Source organism: Macaca thibetana, chromosome 6, assembly GCF_024542745.1.
Source record: "Macaca thibetana thibetana isolate TM-01 chromosome 6, ASM2454274v1, whole genome shotgun sequence".
Lineage (NCBI taxonomy): Eukaryota > Metazoa > Chordata > Mammalia > Primates > Cercopithecidae > Macaca > Macaca thibetana.
In genome coordinates this window covers 129,218,709-129,245,756 of record NC_065583.1, presented here as the reverse complement: position 1 = coordinate 129,245,756, position 27,048 = coordinate 129,218,709, and the positions used below count along the sequence as shown (strand labels likewise).

The 27,048-nt window shown below is 34.2% G+C and overlaps 1 protein-coding gene across 3 annotated transcripts in view; it reads left to right on the top strand.

The window, feature by feature from the left end:
• Window positions 1–23,556, top strand: part of PARP8 (poly(ADP-ribose) polymerase family member 8) — a 189,599-nt gene extending 166,043 nt beyond the window's left edge. For all 3 annotated transcript variants that reach the window (XM_050794091.1, XM_050794092.1, XM_050794093.1), the window contains 9 exons: window positions 1,864–1,931; window positions 3,721–3,769; window positions 4,906–5,018; window positions 5,286–5,358; window positions 6,946–7,015; window positions 9,806–9,879; window positions 10,999–11,068; window positions 11,953–12,037; window positions 18,990–23,556. In XM_050794091.1, coding sequence (XP_050650048.1) covers window positions 1,864–1,931; window positions 3,721–3,769; window positions 4,906–5,018; window positions 5,286–5,358; window positions 6,946–7,015; window positions 9,806–9,879; window positions 10,999–11,068; window positions 11,953–12,037; window positions 18,990–19,092 — 705 coding nt within the window. In that variant the 3' untranslated portion in view covers window positions 19,093–23,556. The remainder of the gene's footprint in view (window positions 1–1,863; window positions 1,932–3,720; window positions 3,770–4,905; window positions 5,019–5,285; window positions 5,359–6,945; window positions 7,016–9,805; window positions 9,880–10,998; window positions 11,069–11,952; window positions 12,038–18,989) is intronic.
• The last annotated feature ends 3,492 nt before the right edge of the window (window positions 23,557–27,048 follow it).

Here is a 27,048-nt window from a genome sequence, read left to right as displayed (position 1 = left end):
AGAAATTAATAATCCGAGATTGAGAACACACATTATGTGTGCGGCTTGCATGTAGTGGTTTCAAGGATTGCACTGCCCTTGAGAATCTTGCAGGCCTATAATGAGTATTACCCCGGGTCCTTTATTTTCTCTGGGGAGGGAATAGGGGAATCCTCCTGTCCCAGGGCCCACTAAGCTGCTATGCTGCTTTCTCCCCACCCCCCACCAACCCCCAGAGTTATCTCTATTCCTCTGTAGGAAGAGAGTACTCAAAAAGTACATTTTTCCATTTCCATTTTGTTTCTTGATTCTTTTGATCATCATTTATTCATGTAGTCAAATGTTCATTCATTCACTCAGTAAATAGTGTGTGTCTGGCAAATAGTAAACAAGAGATCCTTTAATTCACAAATGCTATTATTTGCTTAAAAAATCACCATCCTTTCGGGTTGTTTTTCTATGCCAGTACCTTTGTGTGTTATCTGAATTCTTTCTCAGACAAACACTCCTTATCTGTGTAGGTAAAAAAATAAAATAAAATGTATTTCCACCTAGGAGAAAAAAAGAACATATTGGAATATCTTACACTAAGTCATATAAACATTTTTAGTCATGAAAAAGACTTTGGTATAAGGTATTTATACTATACCCTAGACCCTGATTATTCTTGGATTTAAAAATAGCTACAAACTCTGACTCTGGAATCAGCTCTCTGCCAAAAATTGCTTTCTTCATTCTGGGTCACGCGTAAGCTATTTTAATAGGAGCAACGTAGACAACTGAGCGTCAGCCTAGGAAGTTAGAGGCCAAAATTGTGTAACTGACTTGTCAATGAATGTGGCCTGTGACCTTGGGCAAGTTGCTTAATTGCTTGGTGCTTTGCTGTCAAGGTGGAATTAGTAATTCCGCGCCCTCTTCCAATGTGTACTTCATAGGGAAGCTGTCAGGCTTCATTGTGTCAAATTCTTTAAACCTTTCTGAATAAATACAACATTATACTGTGCTGTTTTCTAGAATGTACTGACCTGTACATAGCCCTAAATTGTCACAGAGAGATTGCTCTTTGTTCTGTGAAATGGTTGTCTGGGTAAATCCCATTAAATACTTTTGAGGGAAGGGTTCGTCTTAGGTAAATTGTGTCCAATTTTTAATGTAAAGATCTACACCTAAGTCTGGACTGTCAGAGATGAGCATGAGTGGTAGCTCTCACAAGCTTTGCTTCATACTAGTTATCAGTTAAAAATGATCATTGTGAAAGAGAAACTTTACAGGACACTTGTAAAGGTGGCAAGAAAGATTTATTCAGAGCACTGCAGTGGGGGAGAGAGACTGCAGCATAAACTGAGCTCAACTTCAACTAAGACAAAGGTGATCCAGGTTTTTAAAGGCAGAGGAGAGGAAGCAAAAGGCACTACAAGTAAGTGAAAAGGCAAGGAAAAGAACATGGGACTAGGGGAGTTATGTAAAAATGGAAAGTTACAGAATGGGATAAGTGGAGAATTACCAAAAACGGTTTGCCAAAGTGGGCTGGTACAGTACACATTTTGTGGTTTGGCAGCCTCACGTTTTCTTGAGCAGACACTCAACAGGGGGCCGGAGAGTGGCCATCTTTAGGGACATAGCCTAGTGTAAATGGAAGCCAGGCTAAAATCTGGACAAGTCTTTTAACACAGTGTTGGGACAAGTCATTTTGGTGGCTTGTAAGTTCATGCTTCCCATCATCTTGGGAGAAAAGACTAGGATAATTGTTGTTGTTCCCATGTTAAGTCCATAAAATTTTAAGTCTTACTAGATTAGGCATATTGTTTGGTCTGATTTTCCTTTTGTAAAAAGGGAAAAACAAATTTTTATGAAAAATCAAGAAGTATTATGACTTTTTTTCAGGCACCATATCTGGAAATCAAGAAGCAGATGGATAAACAGGACCCCCTTGCTCATCCCCTACTGCAATGGTATAACATTTTAGTTTTCCTCGCAATGAAAACAGCATCCCTTTCTACTGCTTGCTTTAAGAAAAAAAAAAAAATGCCTGCCTTGCAAGCCCTGCAATGCTAGAGTTCTACAAGCTTATGAGACCTGGTGATTTTACAACCTAAGGGTCCATAATGACTCTCACTTTAATTAAAACTTATACATCACAAGGGGAAGAGAATGCTGTCACACACACTACCAGGGATAAATAGTGCATTTGACAGCAGTTTGTCTATAGTTTTCAAGATGTGATTAACTAGATTATCTGGCAAAAGCATTTTGGTTCATTTAATTTTCTAGTTCAGTGAGGACTAAGTGATCAAACTCAGTGTTTCAACCTTTATTATTGAAATCTTTCTAATCCAAAATAATTGTTTTATATTTTGCCCCCTTAACAAGGGCAGTATAAATATGATTAACTCTTTGCTTGCTCACTGCAGAAGATGCACAGTTTCAGAGTGAGCCTGGTGAGGGATACAGTGTTATCCCAGCATGAATTTTAGAAGGAGGGCTAGACTATGAAGAGGAGAGGTGGTTTGAAAAGTCACCTTGCTGTGATGCCCATTTCAAATAATTTGCCCTCTTCTACTTCAAATAATTTCCTCTCTTGTTTCTCATTTGCAAAATGAAGACACTAGTTTCTACTCAGCATCCCTTAGAAGGGTTTTATATACATGTCTCTTTGAATTAACTTTGAAAACTCCAACTCCATGAGATTTACCATACAGTAATAAAAATGTAAGGCTTATAAGAGATTGATATGAATAAGCACTTATACCAGGCTGCGACCAGGAAGTTTTAAAAAATATGTAAAGGTGGGCAGATGCAAAATAATCTGGCTTCTTCAAGATTCTGATTACTTAACTTTCACTTCATTAAAATTGTGTAATACACATTTAATTTAGTCTAACAAGATTATAACAAAAATTAGGTATAGAAGCCTTCCTTCTTTGTATCTTTTATGATCTGTTACTAAATTCTGACAGATTTAAGTAAAATAACACTAAATTTCCATTGTAACCTTAAAATTTTTCTCATTATTATATTCAGATTGAAGGTAAAAATTGCAGATATCTGGTTGCTTTCTTTTTTTCCTTGCAGTCAGATGGTTAACTTCTAATTCTTGTGATCATTTCCTTCAGCTTGTTAGTCATTCTTCTTTCAATATGAAGAGAGTCTACCAAAACTTTGTGTACTTTTCCCTACTTATTTTGTGTGCTGAAAGTATGAAGCAATTCCTTTCAGACACTTGAATTTAATTTTCTTCAACTGCAGTGTCTACGTTTGTTGGATTTTTGTATATAAAAAGGTTGTATATATCAGCTCAAAGAGATCCTCAAATGTTTAAAGAAAAAAAATCTTCATAAGAATGTATCCTTAATTTAAGTAATTTAAGAGAGGAATAAAAGAAGCGGATCCATGACTCACTGCTCATATTTGTATTTGATTATCATTATTTGAAAGTACATTCAGAAATGTTCAAAAGTTCATTTTGCTGATATTTGAGGTTATGCTTATTAAAAACTATGTCTTAAGTTTTAGAGAACGACTTTCTAGTGTGTTTTCTCCAATTAAAATGCTATCTTTTTTGTTACATAAGCTCTTTAAATTGTTTCAGGAAGCAAACCTAAATTATGCAACTAAATGAAATTATTTCCAAGTTTAGTTTATGGCACAGCAAAAATAAGTTTCAATCACTTGCCAATTAAGAAAAAGAACTTTCAATATATTTGGCATATATTTGTGACTAATGGATCATTTTAATTTCAGGGTTATATCAAGTAATAGATCACATATTGTGAAACTGCCAGTTAACAGGGTAAGTTGTTTTGTTTTTTTACATATACATACAGAAATGGGAGGAGTACTTGCCAGTTGGGAGAACCTACCTTGTGATTTTTAGCCAGCCTCTCCAGGAATTGAAGTAAACCCAGGTTAAATCTCATTCTTTAGTTTGAAATAGCCATTTGTTCACTAGCTCCAAATCTTTCCAGATAACAAATTCAAATTGAGGCTGTTGTTCTGACCTTTTAAGTAAATAAAAACATCAATATGAAATCATTTAGTCATTCCACAAGCAATTGAAAAAATATTATATGGAGATTGACCAGAAGGAAGTTAATGTGCTTTGTAATCATTGTCAGTTTCATGTTGGCACATTTCCACTTTTCTATAACTGAGAAGCTGTTGACCTCAGACAGCTTATTTATCAGCCTAGTAAACTTAAAAAATAATAATTTGTAAAAAGCTAATAGACTGTGGATTTCAGTTCTGATCATCACCTAGGAGCTGTACCTAAAAAAATCTCATTTTTGCCACCTATGAATCTCTAAATGTGAGATTCCTGTGCCTTATATTCCTGTGTAACTATATTCCTAAGAGAAAGGGAAACACTTAGAAGATGTTATCAAGCTATGAATCCAAAAGATTCTGCTTTCATTTATTTTCATGACCAAGCAGGAGACTATATTTGAATGTAGGCAAAAGTTCTCAATTTTATAAATATATGCAAATAAAGCATAATAATAATTTTTGCAGTTTTATAAACTTTTCTGCTTAGCAAACTCCAGAATATTTCCCCAGTTGAATAGCTAGTATATGCTTAGGGACTCAATAATAAAAGTGTGAAAAGAAATGTAATTAAGAAGGCAGATCTGCTTAAACATGAATGCGTACTGTATTCCAAAGCTAAATACAAATGACTTTGGATTGTCTGTTTCCTACTCCTTTCCCGTTTGCCCAAAGAATTGTTCTTCATATTTGCAATTCCATGTGACTTACCACTTAAGTAGAGTTTTTAAAACATTATACAATTTAGCTTGCTAATGTGGTTAGTGTAAAATTGCTATAGTTTGAAAGTGGATAATTCTTAAGCCAATAAAATTTGAAATTGTCATCAGCCTGAATATATGTTAAGTTTTACATGTTTTTGTTTTTCTTTATTTTAAATGGCAGCAATTGAAGTTTATGCATACTCCACATCAGTTCCTCCTTCTCAGCAGTCCACCAGCCAAAGAATCCAATTTTAGAGCTGCTAAAAAACTCTTTGGAAGCACCTTTGCATTTCAGTGAGTAAGGGTTAATGTTATGGGGGTGTGCTCCACCCAGTTTTCCAGAAATGTATGGGGAAGATATCACTGTCTTTCAGTAAATGGTCATTCAGCAGATGGTCATTCAATAGATGGTCATTCAGTATCTGGTTATGAAGTCAACTACATAATACTTGATTTGGCAATCCAGAACCTTCAGAAGGCATCATGACTTGTTATATTGTGACCACTTTGACGATAATTAATTTTCTGATTTTGCTTTTTCCCTTCCGTCTGTTTTTTTAGTGGCTCACACATTGAAAACTGGCACTCCATCCTGAGGAATGGTCTGGTTGTTGCTTCTAATACACGACTGCAGGTAAATTTCCTGAATGCTTTAACAAGACCTCATTCTTCTTCAGAATTGAGAGTCAGTAAGCAACCCTGTTGTTAGGCTTTTACTTGCAAAAGAGGAAGCATGTGAGTAAAACATTATATGGAATTCGTAGTAGGCATACTAGAACTGAAGCAGAACACAATGCTCTAAACACAAAATGGATAATACGATGAAAAGGGAAAGGATGGGCACAGTGGCTCACAGCTGTAATCCCAGCACTTTGGGAGGCTTAGGTGGGCAGATCACTTGAGGCCAGGCGTTTGAGACCAGTCTGGCTAACATGGCAAAACCCTGTCTCTATTAAAAATACAAAAAAACACAAAAATTATCTAGGCTTGGTAGCACATGCCTACAATCGAAGCTAATTGGGAGGCTGAGGCAAGAGAATAATTTGAATCCAGGAGGTGAAAGTGAAGGTGGCAGTGATCTGAGATCGCACCACTGTACCTCAGCCTGGGTGACACAGCGAGACTGTCTCAACAAAAAAAAAAAAAAAAAAGAAAAGAAAAGAAAAGAGAGTTTAATTCCCTATGAGAAAACAATAAAACAAATCACACTTTTAACTTAGGTAGAAAAACATTATGCACAAAGTAAAATCATAGAGGCGTTCTGTTAATTCAGTGTACATTTCTTGAGTACTGGGCCTCAATATGAATGCTTTTAGAGAATAAAATGTAGAAATAAGTGGACTGGATGTTAGAGAGCCATCTAATACCTGCTTTTCCGCCTCTAGGACAGTACTTGGTGTTAGCAGAATATCGTGGCTGTCATCTTCATCTTTATTTATGCTTTTCATCCTGCACATTTCACTTCACTCTCATGCAGCTGAATTTTTTTTCATCTGACAGCATAAGGACTTAAGAAAATATGAGATGCTTAAGACTTAATAATATGAGATACTTAACCCAGCCACTTGAGCTAGATCTCATATTACAATGACATTTTAGATGATTCAATTAAATGTTAAATGTTAAATGCGTTTAGTATTCAATAGTTCATACTAATAGCGTGTGAGGGCCCAGAACACAGAAAATGAGAAAGAAGTTTAGTTGATCTGAGTATAGTTTCTTAGACCAGTTGAAGGGTTTCGGTTAATGAAACTTATGTAACTTCAAAAATGTAACAAAGGATAAGAGCAGGATGACAGATAGTGTTATTTAATGAAAATCTGAGCAGGACGCTTTGTTTATACACTAATATATAAATCCTAATCAGAATGTGTTACTGTGTCTTTCAGACCAAGTTTAATTTCTAAAATTTTAGATCCATTAAAATAAAGGCCTGCTAGTGTACTTTGTAATAAGTGATTGTTTTTATTACTGGTAGAATGGAAAACATTTATCAAGAATCTTTTTCCTCTAGATATCGTTTTTTCATATATAAACTCTGAGTTTTAAGCACAAGGCTGTTAGTACTGTTTTCAAATTAGATCTTGGAATAGAAGCTCTGTCATTTTTTTCTAAGACTGAATGTTCTGACATGAAACTGATTGCTTTGTCAAATATTAACATTTAAACCATGAACAGACCTCTCTCTCTCTCTCTTTCTCTCCTACTCTTCCCATCTTAGCTCCATGGTGCAATGTATGGAAGTGGAATCTATCTTAGTCCAATGTCCAGCATATCATTTGGTTACTCAGGTAATCCTAAAGTCAAATTTATTAGATTTTAATTTTCTTATTGTTTATACTCTATGCACAGCTTTCTATTGTGCCTTATTATATATATTTTTATTAAATTTACAATGTCAAGATGAATTTATAATACTCTCCCTAGGGTACAAGATGGAATATGTGTTTTATCAATTTAAACAAATATTTAATATTTCTTACATTTATTCCTTCCATAAATGAATATTGAGACTGTAGTATATGCAAAGCACTATGTAGGGCCCTGAAAAGTACACATACATAATATCTTTAAGTGTAATTCTATATCATGCTAATTTCTTATCTTTGGATTATTATCCATAAAGAAGCTTTGAACATTATGGAAACATTAGAAGTAGAAAAACACCCTCAAAATCATCTCTCTTGTTAACAACTTTTTGTAAATTTGGTGAGATTGTGGGAAAGAATACTTTGGAATAAATTGAAAGCTTGTGCTGTGCAGGAGCCTGATGAGTTAAAAATGTAGAAAGAATGATCACCAAATTATTAGCATTAGTTATCCTTGGTGAAATTGGTGATGTTTTCTTCTTTGCACTTTAAAAATTTTTGGAATATTTTACAATGATCAGTATGATTTATGTAACAACTAACCTATTCTGTTTTAAACATAAAATAATTATGCTCATTGTATAAATTCAAGCTACATAGAATTTTTGAAGTAGCAGATGAAAATTTTCTCTCCTTTACTCCAGCTTCATTGTTCTGCGTATGTTCCTTCACACTTTTAAGTGGTTTTATATACATATAACTGCATATGTAATTAGTTTTGCTTGTGTGCTTCTGTGTGTGTGTGTGTGTGTGTGTGTGTGTGTGTATGTAATTATGCGATCACATTACACGTTTTAGGAAATGTCATTCACATGGTGCCTGAATGGTAAGTCTTAATATCCTCATGTTATAGGAAAGTATAGTAAGAAAGGTCTGATAACTAGGTGAACATTAAAAAGAACTTCCTAATTTATTTACCAAAGTTCATGTTCTTCCAACCATAACAAGTTATTTCTCAGTGATAGGAAACTTGGAATGCTTAAAACCAGATTTATAATTAGAAATACTAAAAGAAAACAGCAACATTGATAAATGGTAAAATGCTGATGAAAAGAAAACTTTAAAAAATTAGAAGGTTGCATGTAAATAAAAAAAGAAAAATTAGAAATATATGAAAAATTAAAACATAATTATTCAAGTAACTATTGCTGTTCAACAAAGCACCCTAACCTTAGGGCAAAATAACAGCTTCATTATGCTCATAGATTCTTTGGGTCAGCAATCTGGGATGGGACCTGGCTAAGTGATTCTTTAGCCCCTTGAAGTATCCACTGAATGGCACTCAGTTGATGATGGGCTGCACTGGCAGGTCTGGGACAGCCTGACTCATATTCAAGAGTTGGGGAATTAGACTCCTTCTCTTGTTAGCAAAGAAATACTCTTGCAGTGATCTCTGAAAATACATATGCCAAAATAACACAAGAAAATAAATATCAGGAAGTGTAAGATACTGTAGAGATAGGAAATGGAGTAACAAAGAAGAAATCGGTTAAAATCAGACTCTAAATCTTGCTAAAACAGTACAAAATAAAAAGCTAAGAAACCAGCTGAAATAAATAAGTACATTCTCAGCATAGATAAAGAAAAAACACAGCAAATCATCAAGTACTGTGATTTTCTGTTTTTTATATTGGTATATAGACTCCTTCGATGGGTTCATGGAAAGAATTGAGGAAAGGTACAAACCGTGTGAATGGATGTAAAAATTTGTCTGTGTATATGTGCATTTGTCTGGAGAGGGAGTACATACCTTTCTCAAATTCCTGAAGGGCTTTTGATCTGAGACAAATGTAAGAATCACTACGGTAAGATGACGTAGCATCTGTAGTTGATTTTAAGGGCTGAAAGAGTAGGGGTAAGAGAACAGGACAGCTTCTCTGCATATATACCCTTTGCTTTTTGGTTAGAAATGTGTTTGAAATCCTAAGGCCTTCTCCTCAACCTGTCCCCATCCACCCCAGCACCTTTTTGGAAGACCTGAAAAAGTTGGATAAATGTACTTCACAAATTTGTAAACAGGCTTTTCCCCATCTCATTAGGCCATTTGCTGAAACAACTACAAAAATCAACACCTATCTCAACTTCTGATGTAACAGTAGATGTACACTTTCTAGTAAAGTATAGATACAAATCTACATATTCAAAAACATGTGTATTTTAGTTCTGCTTTTCTAAAGTATTCACAGTAAGAAATTATGGCATTTACAGAGTAAGCTAAAATTTCTGAATATTGCAGAAAAAAGAACATAAAATTTGTCTTAATTAGAAGAAATGTTAGATTCTACATAGAATTTAACAACAAATAACAACAGAAAAGTTAAGTTGTAATGTAAATATATTTTTCTGACATTGTTCATATTTCCCACCCTTTATTTTCTCCTTCTCCTAGCCAGATAGTAGGAATGACAGTTAGGTTCTAAAAGCCTTTTAAAATCAAGTTTTAATAATTTTTAAACTATATTAATTTTATGCAGAAGAATTTTCGATCCTTGCTTTCAATGCAAAATAATAATAATAATAATAACTTTCCCAGGACTCCAAAACCCACTGATCTTCCACCTCAGGTGCTAAGGGCACAGCCCTTTGTTACTGTCTCTAGCCTGATGTGATCAAACCTTTACCTAGAATGGAACTTTGCATAGTAGGTGGATTGTACTTTGAGCTGCATCAGACAGCTTTGTCCCTAAATTATTATTTTGCTGATGTTTTCAGGGATGAACAAGAAACAGAAGGTGTCAGCCAAGGACGAGCCAGCTTCAAGCAGTAAAAGCAGCAATGCATCACAGGTGTTGTAGTGACTTTAGTGACTGCTTATGATTAGTGAACTGTGGCCTCATTAGCCAGCAGAGCTTGGAAAAATAGGCTTTTTAAGTCTGCAAAATTATTTAATGTTGTCATTACTTATAAAGGAGTAAAACTCACTCTGAAATGCAATAACTGAATTGCCTCTATACAATAGTTATTCAACAAATATGTATTTATCTCCCACTGTAGTACCAGAGATACTCCTAGGCAGTATAGTGATGGCCAAAAGTAGACACATATTCCAGTTCTCTTGGAGCCTACGTTCTACTGTGGGGTATAAATAAATTAACTACATATTTAGATAGATAGAATGCTAGATACTATGAAGAAAAAGAAACCAGGGAAATAAGACATTTAATGCTGTCGGGTGGAAGAGGGACCTGGGATGAATGTTAAAAAGGATGGTCAGGAAAGGATACTCTGAGAAGGTGACATTTGAGTCAAGACCTACAGGTGATGAGTACCTGAGCCATGTGCCTCTCTAGGAGAAAGAACATTCTGGGCAGAGAGTAGAATGACCATCAATCTCACGTTGTTTCAGAGAAAACAAGTATATTCTGGGAAAATTAAAAATTCATCTGATAAATAATGTGACTTTAAATTTTTAAAAAAGAGTATAGCTAATCTAATATCTGAAAACGAAAACATCCCAGATTTTCTACATGTGATGTTTCTGAAACCTCTGTGACCTAGTAAGTGATGCTATTAAAAAATGGGTTGGTTTTGGAGTAGATGATCTGAAATAATTGATTTTGATGTTGGAAAAGATCATGCAAATTTAATTTTGTTTACCTTGAAATAGAGGCCAAGCTTTTAGTAAAAATAAATTTGAGTTCTAATTCCATGTTGTGAGATCATTGAACCCTAATTTAGCATTTTTAAGTTCACTCATCTCAAGAATAATTTAGTAATGATTATGTACAGAAATTAAATAAAAATAGCTTGATATTAAGAGAGTGCAAGGAAATTGATGCTAGTCTAGATAGGCTTTTTTTTTTTTTTTTTTTCCTGGAGCCACCTCAGTGACTTTTTGATGATGAACAGTTTTTTCACTAAGTGTTCCATTCTGACTCTAAGTGTTAATTGTTTTTGGAATTTAGTCACAGAAAAAAGGACAGCAATCCCAATTCCTGCAAAGCCGTAACTTAAAATGCATAGCCTTATGTGAAGGTAAGTTGAAAGTTTTACAAACCTCGTAGTGTTCGTTCTTAGCTCATCTATAATTAAGAATATTAGTATATTTATAGAGTGCTTACAGTGGAATAGGAAAAGCATTATTCCTTGTGATCATCTCAAAGGGCACAAATGCAAAAACAGGTACAGTAGAGATCATAAAGTTTCAAACCAAATTGCAGAATTGGCAAGAATTCAGACAGTGATATATTTTATTTCAGGCAGATATTTCCAGAATGGTAATTACATATTTCTGATCAAGTAATGCTTATCTCTTTAGTTAATGTGCTATCTTCCTCTTAAAGTTGGTATTTGAATATGTGACACGATGAAAAATGTGAAAGATGAACCAAGCACTGAGAAGATAACCTATTAGGTCTTTCTGTTCCTACACTGAAATTATTATATTATTTTGTACTTATGACAGAAAAATTGACGGGTGATTTGCAAGATCATATACTTTTCTTTTTTCTTACTTTAAAATATGACTTTGGCTAAAAATTCATTTTTTTCTTCTTGTGTTAGGAGTTTTAGTAGCTACTGTCAACTGTCTTTTAAGTTTTCAACACACAGTAGTTATATAGTACATGAACATGGTGTCTAAATAGTTCTTAAGTCAGGACCTGTCAGCTTTCGATAATACTTAAATGAGTTCCTTTTTGTTGTTATGCCAGTTGTTATTCAAATTATAAAATTGTTACATGGCCTTTCACTGTTTTTGTCTATATTTCTTCATAGACAGTAAGTTTAAACAATTTTTATGTGTTCATTAGTGCTTATATTTTTGCTTTAGATTTCAAAGAGAAGGGATATATTAAGCCGGAATGGACTAGGATTTCTTTAGAATAAAGTGGTTCTTTAATTTTATCTTCTACTTGCAGTGATCACCTCACCCGACCTGCACAAACATGGAGAGATATGGGTTGTCCCCAATACTGACCATGTCTGCACACGATTCTTTTTCGTGTAAGTGGATGCTCAAATTTGTATATTACTGTCTTTGCCACAAATGAGCTAGTGGTGACTGAATTATTGTTTGGTCTCTTTAGCTGCCAAAATATAACAGGTAATTGAGTTTAACATCAACTAGTGTTTTTGTTTTATTTTCAGTAAGCCATTAAAAAAATCTAAATAATTTTTAAATGCTGTTAACTTAGAAGAGCTGATGAAAAACAGCTGTTAACTTACAACTAAAAAAACATCTTGGCTGGGCGCAGTGGCCCACTCCTGTAATTCCAGCACTTTGGGAAGCTGAGGGAGGTGGATCACTTAAGGTCAGGAGTTTGAGACCAGCCTGGCTAATATGGTGAAACCCTATCTCTACTAAAAATACAAAAATTAGCTGGGTGTGGTGGTGCATGCCTGTAATCCTAGCTACTGAGGCTGAGGCAGGAGAATCGCTTGAACCTGAGAGATGGAGGTTGCAGTTAGCCAAGATAGTACCACTGCACTCCAGCCTGGGTGACAGAGGGAGAATCTGTCTCAAAAAAAAAAAAAAAAAGAAAACCATCATCTCTGTCTCTCTAGCCATCTCTCTGTATGTATATATGTATACATGTGTTTATACACATGTATACATACATATACTTTTGTTAATTTTAAAAATTTAGAACTGGGATGAAGAATACAAATAATGGAAAGGTCTGTCCTATAAAAGATTGATCTACATTGCATATAACACGAGCTGGCAATGCAGTACATGTCGATGTGGGGTTTTTTTTTTGGCATGGCTTTATCATAAGAGTTGCATTAAAATATAAAAGCATTATTTTTCACTCCTAAATAATGGGTGCAATAGACCAGTCTAATTTTCACGCTACCCTTGGCTTCCAACCCTTTTCCCATGCTGTTCCCACCTTATCCATGATCTTGTCACAGAAAGTATTTCAGGGAAGAGTTGAGCATATCTGTTTTGTACTTCATGTAGTCTTAAAAGAAGCTGAAAATTTGAACTGTTAAGATTGCTTCAGTATGCTGTATATCCCTAGTACCCTGTGCATTCAGCATTGGATCTTTTGCCTTGTTGACAGACTATTCACAGTGAAACTTAGGAGCTGCCTGGTTTTCTTTTGGATGATTTGAAAACTGTGATGGTTCTTACGATAGCTATTTACTGGCTATAGATTTCTTTCTTAACAGTCAGGCAGCAGTGAGTATAGTAGAAAGAGCCAGCTTTTGATCAGATAGTTTGAATCCTGGCTGAATAGTAATTAGTAAGGCGATATTGACTAGTTGTATAACCCATCTAGGCTTCATCAGTAAAATGATAATAGTATACCTGTATCAGTCACAATCCAAACAGGAAACAAATGACCCGTGAAAAATATTTTTGGGACATCCCCAGTTAGATTATTTACAAGGATATGGTTATAAGGAAACCGCAGTTCCAGTGTAGTAACCTGGATCTGTTAGCACGTTATACATTCCCCGGTACAAAAAGACACAAGAAGGAAGCAGTCCTGTTGGGAAGCCCCATTGTCCAAACCCTGCCAGAAGCTAGAGAACAATGGAGTTTATTGAGAAAGTCCTTACAGGTCAGGCTCCTGGGGCAGAATGCAGGCAGAGAAGGACTCCAAGAGGATCCTGGGGGCTCCTAGAGAAGCTATCTGCACACAGTGCCTTTAAAGTTTATTACGAGGATTAATTTAGCACAGTGCAGGTCTTGGCCACTGAAAGGCTTATAAAATATATATATATATATATTTTTGTCTCTTCTTTCTTAACTGTCTTGTTATCCACTGTTAGATGGTTGGCCTTCCAAAAAGAAACCTTCAGTCACCAAGTTATTTCATTGAGAAATCTTGAGATTTTGGCAGAAAAGTAACTCTAGAGTCCTTTCCTTAGCCTGTCATCTAATCAGTTCATTTACTCCTTCTGTGTCTTGCTAACATTCAAATTAACTAAGCTAAATAAACAACCTTAGATATTTTAATAGGCAGTACCATTTTAAGTATTATTTCTTTTGAACTTTTAGATAAATTATACATAAAGCCTATCTGTAGGGATATACATGTTGCAGGGGGGTGTTTACTGGAGAAAATAATTTCTGTATTTCATAGGCAAGCATTGAGGATAAATCATATGAAGAAAAGAGAAGTACACTCGGATACTTCCTAAATAATCCAAGGAAAAATTTCATATTATCATATTAAGATCATTTTCATTGCTTTATGAACACAAATTAGATTTCATCCTTTCTGTACCCTCAGGAGACTCATTAAGGAAAATTGATAAATTCAAAACACATCAAAAGGAGAACTTGTTTCATTAATGTACATTCTAATTGCAACCATCAGTTTCTTTCTCTATAAAAGATATGATCACAGAGTTCTACTAGTGGTGAGCCTCCCTAATGCGTGGTAACACCTAGAAGAAGAATAAATAGATGAGAATGAAGATAAGACAAAAACTCAATTTCTGTTCTTTTTAATTTTTGTGATAGATTATGTGATCCTGGATGTTAGAAACTTTGCCTAATGCCTAGGATATGAGTTAACATGGTTACCTTTTTAAAAAATCTATTATCAAGTAACAATATTGAAAATTAAAATAACTCCCATGCTAATCTGATTCCCACAGTTGAGCTGATAAAACAGTCACATAGTATGCTACATGTTTTCCAGCAAGTAAGCAGCACAAAATGAGAGAAGAATTGGAGGGAAATTTTAGGGAACAGGCTGGTGTATCAGAAAAAAATGAAAGTAAAATTTGAAGGAAAATATCGATTTAAAAAAAAAAGAAGAGAATTAGAAGTTCAAAAAATTTTTGTTAGAGAATTCCAAAATGAAGAAACTTCATTAAATGTAAGTGCTTCAGGCAAAATGTAATAGTTCAGATGTTATGAACAGATCCAAGCCAATTTCTAGTTTCTAGAAACTGTGAGTAAAACTTGATTACATGACTAACCTTGAAACGCATGTGTACTAGGACATTAAGACCTGTATGTAGAAATTAGGTAGCCATTTTCAAAAGGGCTGGAGATGTGAATGTAGGAATGAATAAGTGAGGAATGAATGTAGGAATGAAAAAAGTCAAATATTATAACTGATGAGTATTTGCCCTTGAAAAGCCTGCTAATACCTTAAAATCAATATGCAAATAAGAACACATTATTTAAATTCCCTTGCCAACATCTCACCTTCTCCAATCTGTGCAGTAACTTTATACATCAAAGAGACTCGAAACCTGAGCTGTAGTTTTCCATTTCTTTTTCATTGCTCACCATAGTCATCAATTCCCAAGTTTATCTTTTCACAATTTTGTCCCAATGCCTTTACTCCCGTGGATATATTATTCTGTCCCCCCAGAGTATATCAAAGGGTTATTAGTTCTCCCTGCTTCTAATTTCTTCATCACTCTTAGCCTCCTTTGTGCAATGCAAGATTTATTAAACATTACCATTATTACACTAGTGATATACCTCTTTAGTATTCAGAAATTGAAGATAAGCAAAAAAGAAAAAAAAAAGAACATTTTCCATATTATCCCCATTTAGAGTTAACTAGGATTAATCTTTTGGTGTACAACCTACATTCCTATGCGTATAAAATTCTAAGATCATACCATTTGTACCATATTCATCTCCCTAAAGCAGTGTTTTGATTATTCATTGCCCAGACAGGCTGATAGTTAAATAGAAACATGGCATTCTCCAACATATAGAGTCCCTTCTACCTTACTTCAGTTACATGCACAAACCACTGATTAAGTGAAATTGTCCAAGCTGTTTCTTAAAAACAACTTGGAGTTGTATTTCCCACTATTGTGCCTTTGCTCAGTCAATCCAAATGATTTGGCCTTCTTACCAGCTAGACCATTAGCCTATTTTTCAAGGCTCATTCAAACAGTCTATTCCTTGGCACCTCCCCTGACCTCCCAGTCTGAAATGATTCTGTCTTTTCTCTGAATTCTGCTCACCCTATGTTTGGACAGCTCAGGCTGCCTTGTCCTTTTTTTAATTTGTAGAGATGAGGTCTTGGCTGTATTACTCAGGTGGGTCTCAAACTCCTTGACTCAAGTGATCTTCCCATCAAGTTGTCAATAATTTCAAAAGTTTTTATTTATGAAATGTCCTGACATACCTAAGAAATTTCTGGGCAGCTAAATTTCATCTAATATCCTAGTTTCTATTATTTTTAAAGCAAATTGGTTAATTTTTCATTTAAATTTTAGTAATCCTTTTACACTCCTGGGAATATGAGTAATTCTTATCTCCTTTTAGACGTTTTCACTTTTCATTCTACCAAAACCCAGTCAAATGTATCATCTCCCTAGTGGTATCATTCATATGCTATTTCTTTTAAATTATGTTGTTTTCCAGACATAAAAGAACTTTACTCTTAAATCATAAATAGCTGTGACATGTTCTGTATACTCTATTGTAAGAAATGCCCTAATGCCACTATCAACTTATGTATCTAAGCCTTGCCAGTTGCCCAAATTAAATGGATGTTTGATTTTTCTTGGTTATTATATATGCAACAAATTTAAAACACCTGAATGCCTTTGGTCAATTTTGTCATTCAACCCACAACTGTTGTGATTCCTTGTGGGTTTCCTAGACAGTAGAAAAATATGCATTTTATTTAATACTTTTAAGCATGCTTTCTTTCTCTTTCTCTCTCTGTCTCTCTCTCTAGTTCTCACTCTTACCTTCACTCCCACTTTTGCTCTCTTCTCTCTCTTCCTCTGTGCTCTTTCAGTCTTAAATTATTATCCTTTATTCAAATAATTTGAGTCTCATGTCTTCTCCACTAACTTCTAATGCTTTTTAAATGTCAGTGTACGTATAATATTTGGGTAGACAAACCCTTCCATCTGACTGAAAAGAGTGATGGGGCATGACTGGAGAGGAAGTCTGTATTTGAATGATGAAGGAACTCATATTGCCAATAACTTGGATTTTGTTCTGTAAGTGAGATAGTGGTCATTTTCCTATCACTTTTGCAGGGTGGAGAATAGATCTTGTAGGAGAGATGATGGGGATAAGTGTAGAGACAGAGATCAGTTATAATGTTGTAACAACTCTCTAGGTCAGTTTGTCTCACCACAAAAAGAAATGTGTTTGACATTGTGACTTAGAAAAAAATAATTCTTTCTACCTGTATTGAAGTCAGTGTTCACTATTCTATTCTATTCTATTCTATTCTATTCTATTCTATTCTATTCTATTCTATTCGTCATTTAACATGCTGGTCTGGACAACCTAAATTAATTTTGAAACCCACTAGTTACACACAACCTGCAACTTGAAAACCAGTCATTTAGACAAATGACAATGGAGGCCTAAACAAAGGTAATGGCCTCAGGTAGAGAGAAAGTTTACGAAACTGGAAGCAAGATAGCTTGATAATTAATTGGGTTTAGGCACAAAGAAAGCCAAGAATGACTAAAGGTTTTGTGTTCCTGGATGCTGGTACATCAAATTGAGATATGGATAGAATAAAAAGTAGCAGTCCCAGGGTCAAAAAATAAGGACTTTGAATATACTGAATTTGTGTTATCTGTAGGAAAGTTATATAGAGAGAAAAATTTAAGGATCGAAGGTAGAGTTTTAGGAATTAGCATGCGTGTGATAGTTAAAACTTGGAAGGGGCTGAAATAATTGATTTTGCATGTCATGAGAAGAGAGAAAACTGAGGTGTGATTCATGTATAAAACCATCATTGAAATGAGAGGCCAAGGAAAAGGATGCAATAAAAGTGATTGAGAATTAATCTTAGTAACAGAGCACTTACTGTCCTGAGAAAATACTTGTAATTGGGCTGTGTACCACATATCCCATTCTTTTTCTTAGGGTAATGTTTCACCATGAGGTGTCATTTCCATGTATATGTAAGTTGAAACTTGCTGAGTATATCTAAAACAGCAATAAGAATTAGCCAAATAGACAACCTTGGGTCATTTAGTTAAGAATTTAGACTTGGTACAAATGCAGTTATCACTTGATGGTTAAGCAGTGGATTACATAAGGAGCCAAGTTCTCTTTGCTGTATGTCATCTTTTCATTTTCCTATAATGTGCTATTTCAGGAAAAGATAGTGGCTAGTATTAGTCTTTGAGATGCTGTGCTTATATCCCTGGTTATCTATTTTCAAGTAATTACCACTTTTCTAAAGCTTCTGTCTTGAAGCCATTTTTATGAAGTAAAAATAATTTGTCACTTGTTCGCCTCTGAATATGATCATGAAAGCTTGAAAATTCATTCTTAGGAAATTCTTATTGCTCAAGTAAGTTTATTTGAGAAAAATGAATTACCATCTAAAATGTAATTATTTATTTTTAAAGAACTTAGTAATTGCTGTTCTTTAATGTTATATTTTCCCTTCTACTGCTAAAGTAAACTTAGCAGGCTTGCATTCTTCTGTGAAGTGCCAGCATAAATAAGAATATGTTAAAGTCAGACTAAATAGTACAACCAGTGATAAGAAAAAAGGTCAGCACTGATTGTGGCTGAATAATTATTAGAAGGCAGGCATGGCAAAGAAGCAGTGGTAGAAAGTGAAGTGTCGTCAGTCAGAAAATAAAGACATGATTGAAGTAGGAGTAGAGTTAAGAAGTCCAGAATCTTAGCAACATAAAGTTGAAGCTGTTATTTTTTTTTATAGTAGACTTCATAGCAGCTGCTGTGGGAAATGCCTGCAATGCCAAAGACACTGAGAAACTTCTTGCAACTCAGACAGTGCTTTATGAGAGGATAAAAAAAAAAATGCAAGAAGGGAAAATTTAGGCATGACGTAGAATGGGCTGTTCTGTGTTTCACAATGAGGACACATTGTTAAACGCACCTGAAAAACAACCGTATAATTTGCTTTTTATTTTCTTGGGCTATATTTTAGGTATCAAATAGCATTTCTAAGCTGTTTTAAATGCTGCCGTCTTTTAAAATGTTTTTATATTTTTATGTTTTGTATTTCAGCTATGAAGACGGCCAAGTGGGAGATGCAAATATTAATACACAAGAAGGAGGCATTCACAAAGAGATCCTCCGAGTAATTGGTAATCAAACTGCTACTGGTTAAAGGACCACCATTTAATTAACATGATTTGAAAGCCTTCCTCGGGTTCAAAGCTGGATTTTGAACTGAAGAAGATGATAAAATAATTTATTATTATTATAAACAAAATTAACCCTTTGAATACTGGTTGTTTTTCTTAGTATTTCTAAGTATCTCATTAAATACCTAAAATGGTATAAGATTTATCAATTGTAGGGTTATGGAATCTAGTAATAAAATTTCAACAGCACTTAAACTAAAGTTTGGGTTGCTCACACAATAAACAGATTGAAAAAACTGTTTTGTGCTGATATTTTTATATTAAACTCTTTAACTGGATATTTGGTATTATATACCGACATTTTAGGTTACCAAAATAGAATTGAGAACATTTTATAATGGCATCTAAATCAATCAGATACTCTGAAATAAGTATACTGTTTGCACATTCTGATGTGCTATATCATTAGTAGTATGGGCATTCTAATGTTTTGGAAGGGATGTTCCCTATTCTTCTATTTTTCTTCATACAAAAACAATTAGGTCTTAGAAGTAGTGCTTTGCGAAAAAGTATGTAATATACACATCTATAGATTCATGCATCAAAATGTGTGGTTGTGAATATATTTGTGTATATTCACACGTATGTTTTGACAAGAAGGATGGCTTAGCTTCACAATTCTATCCTCATTTAATGGAAAGAAGATAATATTTAGTAAGCAATAAATTTGAACATAAACCAAGATATGAGCCAAATTTACCACCATTCATTCACTGAAAACATTTTCAGACAATTTTTTCAGTTTGTCTGAAGAAATTCAACTCTTTTAAAATGTTATCTAAAAGTCATAATTTGGGGAACATACATGGCCTGGTAGACTGAATGTATAATCAAATGATTATGTATTTGAAAGAAAGACCTCAGAATTTAAAGAAACCATATATATTTTTTATTTACTACAAGAAAACATTTTACCATTTTATTTATGCCACACCAGCATTTTTGTATTTGTTCATCTAATACCTCTGCTTATTTTTTTTCATATTGAGAAAGAACACAAACTTTGATGCTTCTTTTATATTAAAAGACAACAAATAAGTTTATAGAGAACAGTAACACCAGCTCTCAGCATTTCCGTTTCAAGACTCATAATTTCATCAAAATCATTTCTTATTCTTTGAGTCCTAGAGTTCTTATTCATCAAGTTTTAATTGACAGTGTTTATTTTCACACATGTTGTCTTTGGAATAAGGCCATTCATGAAAGCAGTTTAATTAGTGAGTCTGCCACTCTATTCAAACCCTGAATCAAGGCTCTATCTGATTTTAATTTATATAGAAAAAAAATAAAAATGTGTAGTCATTTGCAAGTATAATGTGATAACTGCTGTGTTTATTTCCTTTGTCTGGCATAAAAGGTGAGAAAAAGGTCATACATGTTGTTAAGGGTTGCAGTTTAGGAAGTATTTTCTAATCATTTGTTTTGTTATATTGCAAATAATTGATATGCCACTTATTTCTGCAAGAAAAAGTAGGCTTGAAGTGGCTGGGATATTAATCATTTTGATAGTATCTACTTAAAACATTGATCTGTTTTGACTTGTGGCTCTGAACTCTGGGCTAGGCTGAGGGATAATAGTAGTGGGGTAGGGCAAAGATACAATATCATATCCAGTGTTTTGTGACCACTTATTTGAAGACTAGTGTGGGACATGAGGACCTTGCTTTTTTTTTTTTTTTTTGTCAACATGCTGCAAGTCTCCCAAATCACTTTAACTGTGTTTTTAAGACATTTTTAAGCAACAGAATTATTTTTTTGAAATTAGTCTATACATTAGACCATCTATACATGACAAACATGATACCACGATTTGGGAGACGGAATCTTGGAACTCCACCTGTTTGGCCACTAGGACCACTGAGGCACCTCCAATAAGCTCTGTAGAGTGCCTCCAGCATAATTTAAAAGCCACTGACCTAATCCATTATGGTTTTACTTAACATTTGAGTGATCTGTAAAGAATATAGTATTGGAGTCTGAACTGGAAGGATAACTTGTAGGACTCAAGAAAGACTGTTTAAGGAAAATTGGCATAATAAAAACTGTTCCTGTTGACTTAAGAATAAGAGTAGGTTCACCTATCTGAGAAAGTAGTTGATAGTTTAATGCTAGGCATCTTTTATGATAATAAAGTAAGATATCTTGTTATGACAGTTAATTGAGTTGTATCATGATGCAGAATGACAGATTTTGTTTCAAACAATTGTCTCAGAACTTTGTAAGCAAATATTCTAAGGAGAATCAATCTTATTTTTTAATTGAACTTTTTGAAATTGGGGATACTATAATAACTGATAGAGATGATTTTCTGTATTTCTAAAGAATCTAATTTCAATTACTACTACTAACATATAAATGTGCTTCCAAAATCCAAACAGGTCCATACAATTTGGAGATTTGAACACTGTTATCATGCTTTGATTCAGTCATTCGTTAAAATATTATCTATTCACTTATTTGATGATTCCAAACATTTGATATTGTATTGTGTTTTTATAATTATTTGAAATCTGTTCACCGATGCTTTGTAATGGTTTTATTAATTGTGTAGCTGTTGCTACTTAGATAGTAACCCACTAAGCAAAGGCAGTCATCTATTTTCATCCTTGAAGTAGGGAAAGAAAATTATTAATTTATTAGTTCTACTTTTTCCTACATTGCTGATTTTGTAAACATTTTACTATGAATAATATGTTCTCTTTCACTGTATTAAAATGAGAAGAAAATGAACATTTGACAATGGAAAAAAGTAATAATATACAAATAATCTAGTGCTATAAAATGCATTATTTGGTGTCTTCGAATAATGCACTTTTGGTGTCTTCGAATGCACTATGTTGGAATAAATTTTATACTTGTTGCTCAGCAAATCTCAGTCATATGTTGGGTTTGAAACTGTTTTTTTAATTTAAAGTTTAATTTTAAAAGTGCCACATTTTAAAAGTTACTGTTAAATACGGTGTAGTATAAAAAACCAACCCAAGCTATTGTTAATGCTCTGAATATTTTTCTTTGACAATTTAAGTTTGGAGAAGAAATTCCTTCATTTTTCTCCCCTTTGCTAAAAGAAAGAAAATCTATAATATGTAAGTCTATGAATCTTTAACTGAAAGAATTTTAGCAGTACTTTGTATAATAAAAATATTTTTAAAACTATAACTTGCCTTAGAGCATGGGGTTTGAGAAAGTTTTAATGAAAAATTCATCACCCTCATTAAAGAGTCTGGATAACTTCATCAGATAGTAATTTAATATGTCACGAAGGGGCCACTCAACATTGGGTCATCTACCATCTAAATAAATATGGATTTCATGGTGGCATTTGAAGCACATTTTACAGACATTATGATGTTCTATTGTCTTGCTGAATTCTTTATTATAACACTACCTCAAGACAAATGATAGACTGTTGGTAAGGTAAATTGGGTTTTCAATGTCAGGAACAAATAAAATTTTGCAAATAGAAGTCATCAAATAATTCAACAGTAAGACCATACTGGACACAGATGTTGTCAGTTACTTCTGGACAATGTGGTAACATGGATCTTTCAGTCACTGGTAACAATGTCAGGGTTAACACCCAGTGAGTTACCTGAAAGAATTTGGGTTGCAAAATTTGAAATTAATTAGTTTATTTTGAGATTGATTTTCTACATGGGCCAATTTTATGTCCATTACCTAAAGCCACTATCTCCCACTCTAAAGAGTTAAAGGATGAAAACACCCAACGACTACACTGGAATGGCAGACTGAATATTCAAGCATTTTGGCATTTAATGCCGCTAAATTTTTGTCTGATTATATATAGATTTGATGTATATTATTACCCAGTAAATTCTTCTTGGGAATTTTGTATACATTATGAAATATTAGGATAAGTTTTTGTAGGTCAGAAGAATTTCAAGTAGTTTTTAGACAAAACATATCCATGAGTGTGAAAAAAGCTGTGTTGACGAATAGATTACATTACACATTTACCAGGAGGTCAGTAAAAAATAGTGCTTATTTACATAGTCAATATAATTTAATGTTCTAAAAATAATATCTTTGATCTGCCCAATATTTAATGTATCATTTGAGATTTTTTTAAATGCAGCCACTCCTTTATGTAAACATTAAGATATGCCTATGTTTCTTTAACTATACAGCCTCTTTACAATAAATTTCTTGATTTTTGTGCACAGAATAGTATTGCAAACTGCTATTTAACCTTTGGTGCCTTAAAATTATTACAAATATTTAACAATATGTACATAATGTAAATACTGCCAAGAGATCAGTAAGGCCAAATATTTTCTCTATTCACTTTTTATTGCTCTTGCTTTCTATTGCTACTAAAGCCTCTTTTATCCAGCTTTGTAATAGTTCCAACATTGTAGCCAATGTAAATGTTTGCTTTCAATAAATCTGAATTTGTTCAACAAGTACGGTATATGTGGGCAGTATTTTGAAAGCTCAGTTAGGCTTTAGATTCTCCTCTTGATGAATCTTGCTTCTAGGGACTATGTATTTGAAGGTCTCAAGAAACTCTAAAATTGATGTTGCCCTTTTTGTTTTTAAAATGAGGGAAAAAAAGAAAGTCTTTTCAGTATTCCCCATGTACTTTCAATGACTTAAATTGATTGTATGAGTGCCGTTTTAATTTTAAATTCTGTCAAGAAGTATAACATTGAAACAAAAGATTCTTGTATATTTGTACATGTGTCAGTTTGTAACATCTGGCCATAATATCTAAAGGAGCATTTCAAATGAACTGTCCTGAATTTTCTAAGCATTTTTGACCTAAGTAATCAGAAAATGGTTTTTAAAGCACCACTTTTTATAAAATACATCTTATTAACTGAATAGGATCTTAGTCCATAAATAAATATGGTCCTGTAAACCCATTAATAGTAAAAATTTATGAGGAGCTTACTGTATATTCTTACAATAAGTAAAATAATTTTTAACTCATGATATATTCATAATTGAGAAGCTTTAGATAGCAAACTTCTTTTGTTAGACTTGATTTCAGTTACTCTAGAAATACTTGTTGGGAATCTAGTATGCATTTTTGACAGTAAATATAAGGACTAGAGAGTATTAGATTTTGTCTTGCCCTTAAGGAACCTTCCATTTTTTTGTGAAAAGAAAGCAGACACATTTGGAAATAATTCTAGAATAGTACAAGATGAACAATGCGGAATGGAAAAGACAAATGCAAGCAAAACTTGGGGAAAAGAACAAACCATTGCATTCACTGAAACAAAAACTGCACCCTTAATATCTTGAATCCTTAAATTAGTACTAGTGAGTAATGTTAATATTATTAATTTCCATTTAATCACCAGACACTTCACAACTCTAAAACAAAATCTAATAATCTCTTGGCCCTTATACTGACTGTCAAGATTCATCCTAGGCTCTTAACAAGTATTTCTAGAGTGATTGGAATCAAGACACATACTTTCTTGTTGATCATACATATATTAGAAAGCACTTAATTTTTTGCTGATTTTTAAAATTTTTAATGATGTTTGTTACTCCTGTGACACTTACCTGTCTTCCTCACGGAAGCTGCTCGGAGCATAGTTCTAACTCTTCAGTTAACTTAATTTACCTTTCCCGGTCCCCCCACTTTGAATGACCCCTGGCTAGCCAGATAAAATCACCTGTGCTTTAAAAAACTATACAGGCTGCTTTATTGGAAGGCCAATGTTAAAAGTTACTTAAAGTGTCTGAATTTATTTGGCCTCTATTTCTGTTCCCAACTTCTGGGTCCCTGTTTTTAATTATTTCGAATAACAATGACTTGTAACGTGGATCTAAGAAGACATCTTTTCAAAGATAACCAACATGAATATAGTTTAAAAAATCATGTATTCTTCACTTTCAGACAGATAAAAGTTTTGATTAAACAGTTTTTACTTTATATAGCACTTTATAATTTAGAAAGCACTTTTACATAGATTGTCTTATTTTCTCTTCAAAAATAAGACAATGTGGAATGTACTTAGTAGGTATCGTGGTATCATGGATGAGAAGCTAATCACTTTCCAAAGAGGGCACTATGCTCCGAAGCTAGCATCAGGGATTCTCAGTCTCATCTCTGAGCTTTCTAATAAACCAGGTGTATTACTGCTGAGATCCCAGCTTGGCAAAACTCACAGCAAAGGTAAGAATTATAGGAGACTAGTGAGAAGAGTCAATGAAGAGGGAGTGCTGACTGCCTTGAAGAACTGTGTCAGGGAAACCTGAAATACCATTGTATAGGCTGGATGTGATTTTATTCTAGAGAGCTTGGAAGGAAAGAAGTCTGCACTTGATGTAATTGGCAATGGAAAAATCATTGTCGGCCCTTGGGTGAGTGACATGAAAGTGAGATTTTAGAAGCATGTTGGCAGCTGTATGCAGAAAGAATTTCTGAGAGGGAGGCAGAAAGCAAGAAGAGATATTCTATATCTATTGTAGTAATTCTGACAGGAATTAGAGAAGAAGAACTGAGAAAAAGAATGGATATAAGAAACAGAATATTTAGGAAGAAGCAGTAGGAAATGAAATCCAATTTATAGTAATATAAATTGAGAATAATTTCCCCCTTGATTTTTTAATGGAGATCGATTAAGATTCTCTCATAGCATTTAGTATTCCGAGAAGGACTGACTGAATACAAATGACTTGGCTATGCTGGCTGTACACTAAGAAGTCTGAGCACATATTCAGCCATGTGAAGGGAAAGAAGAGAGAAGGAGTATTCTGAATCACATGGAGACATGTTTGAGAACAAATCCCCCCTACACCTGTAAAACCAGGCTTACTAAATACTGAGATCTGTAAGAGAATGGTTGCAGTAGTGCAGTAAATCTCATGTCTGTTTTAATGTGATTTATTTCCAAGATCTATCGTGTGTGTGTGTGTGTGTGTGTGTGTGTGTGTGATGCATTTTAGCCTGGGTAACACGACTCACCACCAAGGATGATCGCATTGTACTCTTTACACTCCACTTGAAAGACACAACCCACTGTGAATGGCTCCAACTCTGACCCGTAGTCTGAGGACTCTTAAATCTGTAGCTCTTACTTGTATCTTTCCCTTTAGCTTCAAAATTACGTGATCAAATACCTCCAAACAAACATCTCTTCCTGAATGCTCCCAGGACACCTCAAACTCTAACCAATGTCCCCAACCCCCACCATTCTACTCTTCTTGCACTATTATCATTGAACCAATGAATGGCCACACCTTCCACCCTTTTGCCCAAGTGAGAAGATAAATTATCCCCTATCCCCTTCCCTTTCACCCAGTCCCATCCCCCAATCAATAGCTAAGCCTTGTTAATTTTTCTTGTTGAGTGTCTTGATGTGTTCGACAGTCTTGTTCTCTCCTGTGACTTCCTTTGCTAACATTCATGTAGGTTATAGCAATATCCTTCAGGCGACTTTCCTTGACTGAATCCAGTACCCTTTGCCAAGAACAAATTCAGCTAGCACATAGTACACTTATGATTGGTAAAATACTGACACTACATCCAGTCCCAAATTGCTCAGATGCAGCAACAAAAATGTTAGCTTAACAGACAGAGGAACTTCCTCCTGTACTTTGGCCCCTGCTAAATAGGCTATGACTGGCTCTACCTCCTTCCTGACCCTTTGCCCTCTCTTAATGCTGGAGCTAAAGTGATCTTACTGAAATGAAAATCCACTTTTGTAATTTCTTTGCTTAAAATCCCTTCAGTATCTACCAGTTTCTCACGCAGTAAAAATTTCTCACCAAACCTTTCACACATGACCCTTCATGGTCAAGCCCCTGCTTCCCTCTCATCCCTTTGCAGCCTCATTTTCCACCACCCCCTAACACTCAGCATTACAACTTCACTGAATTCTTGGCAGTTCCAAGAACAGCCCATTGCTTCCCACCTCTCACTTGCTTTTTCTTTCTGC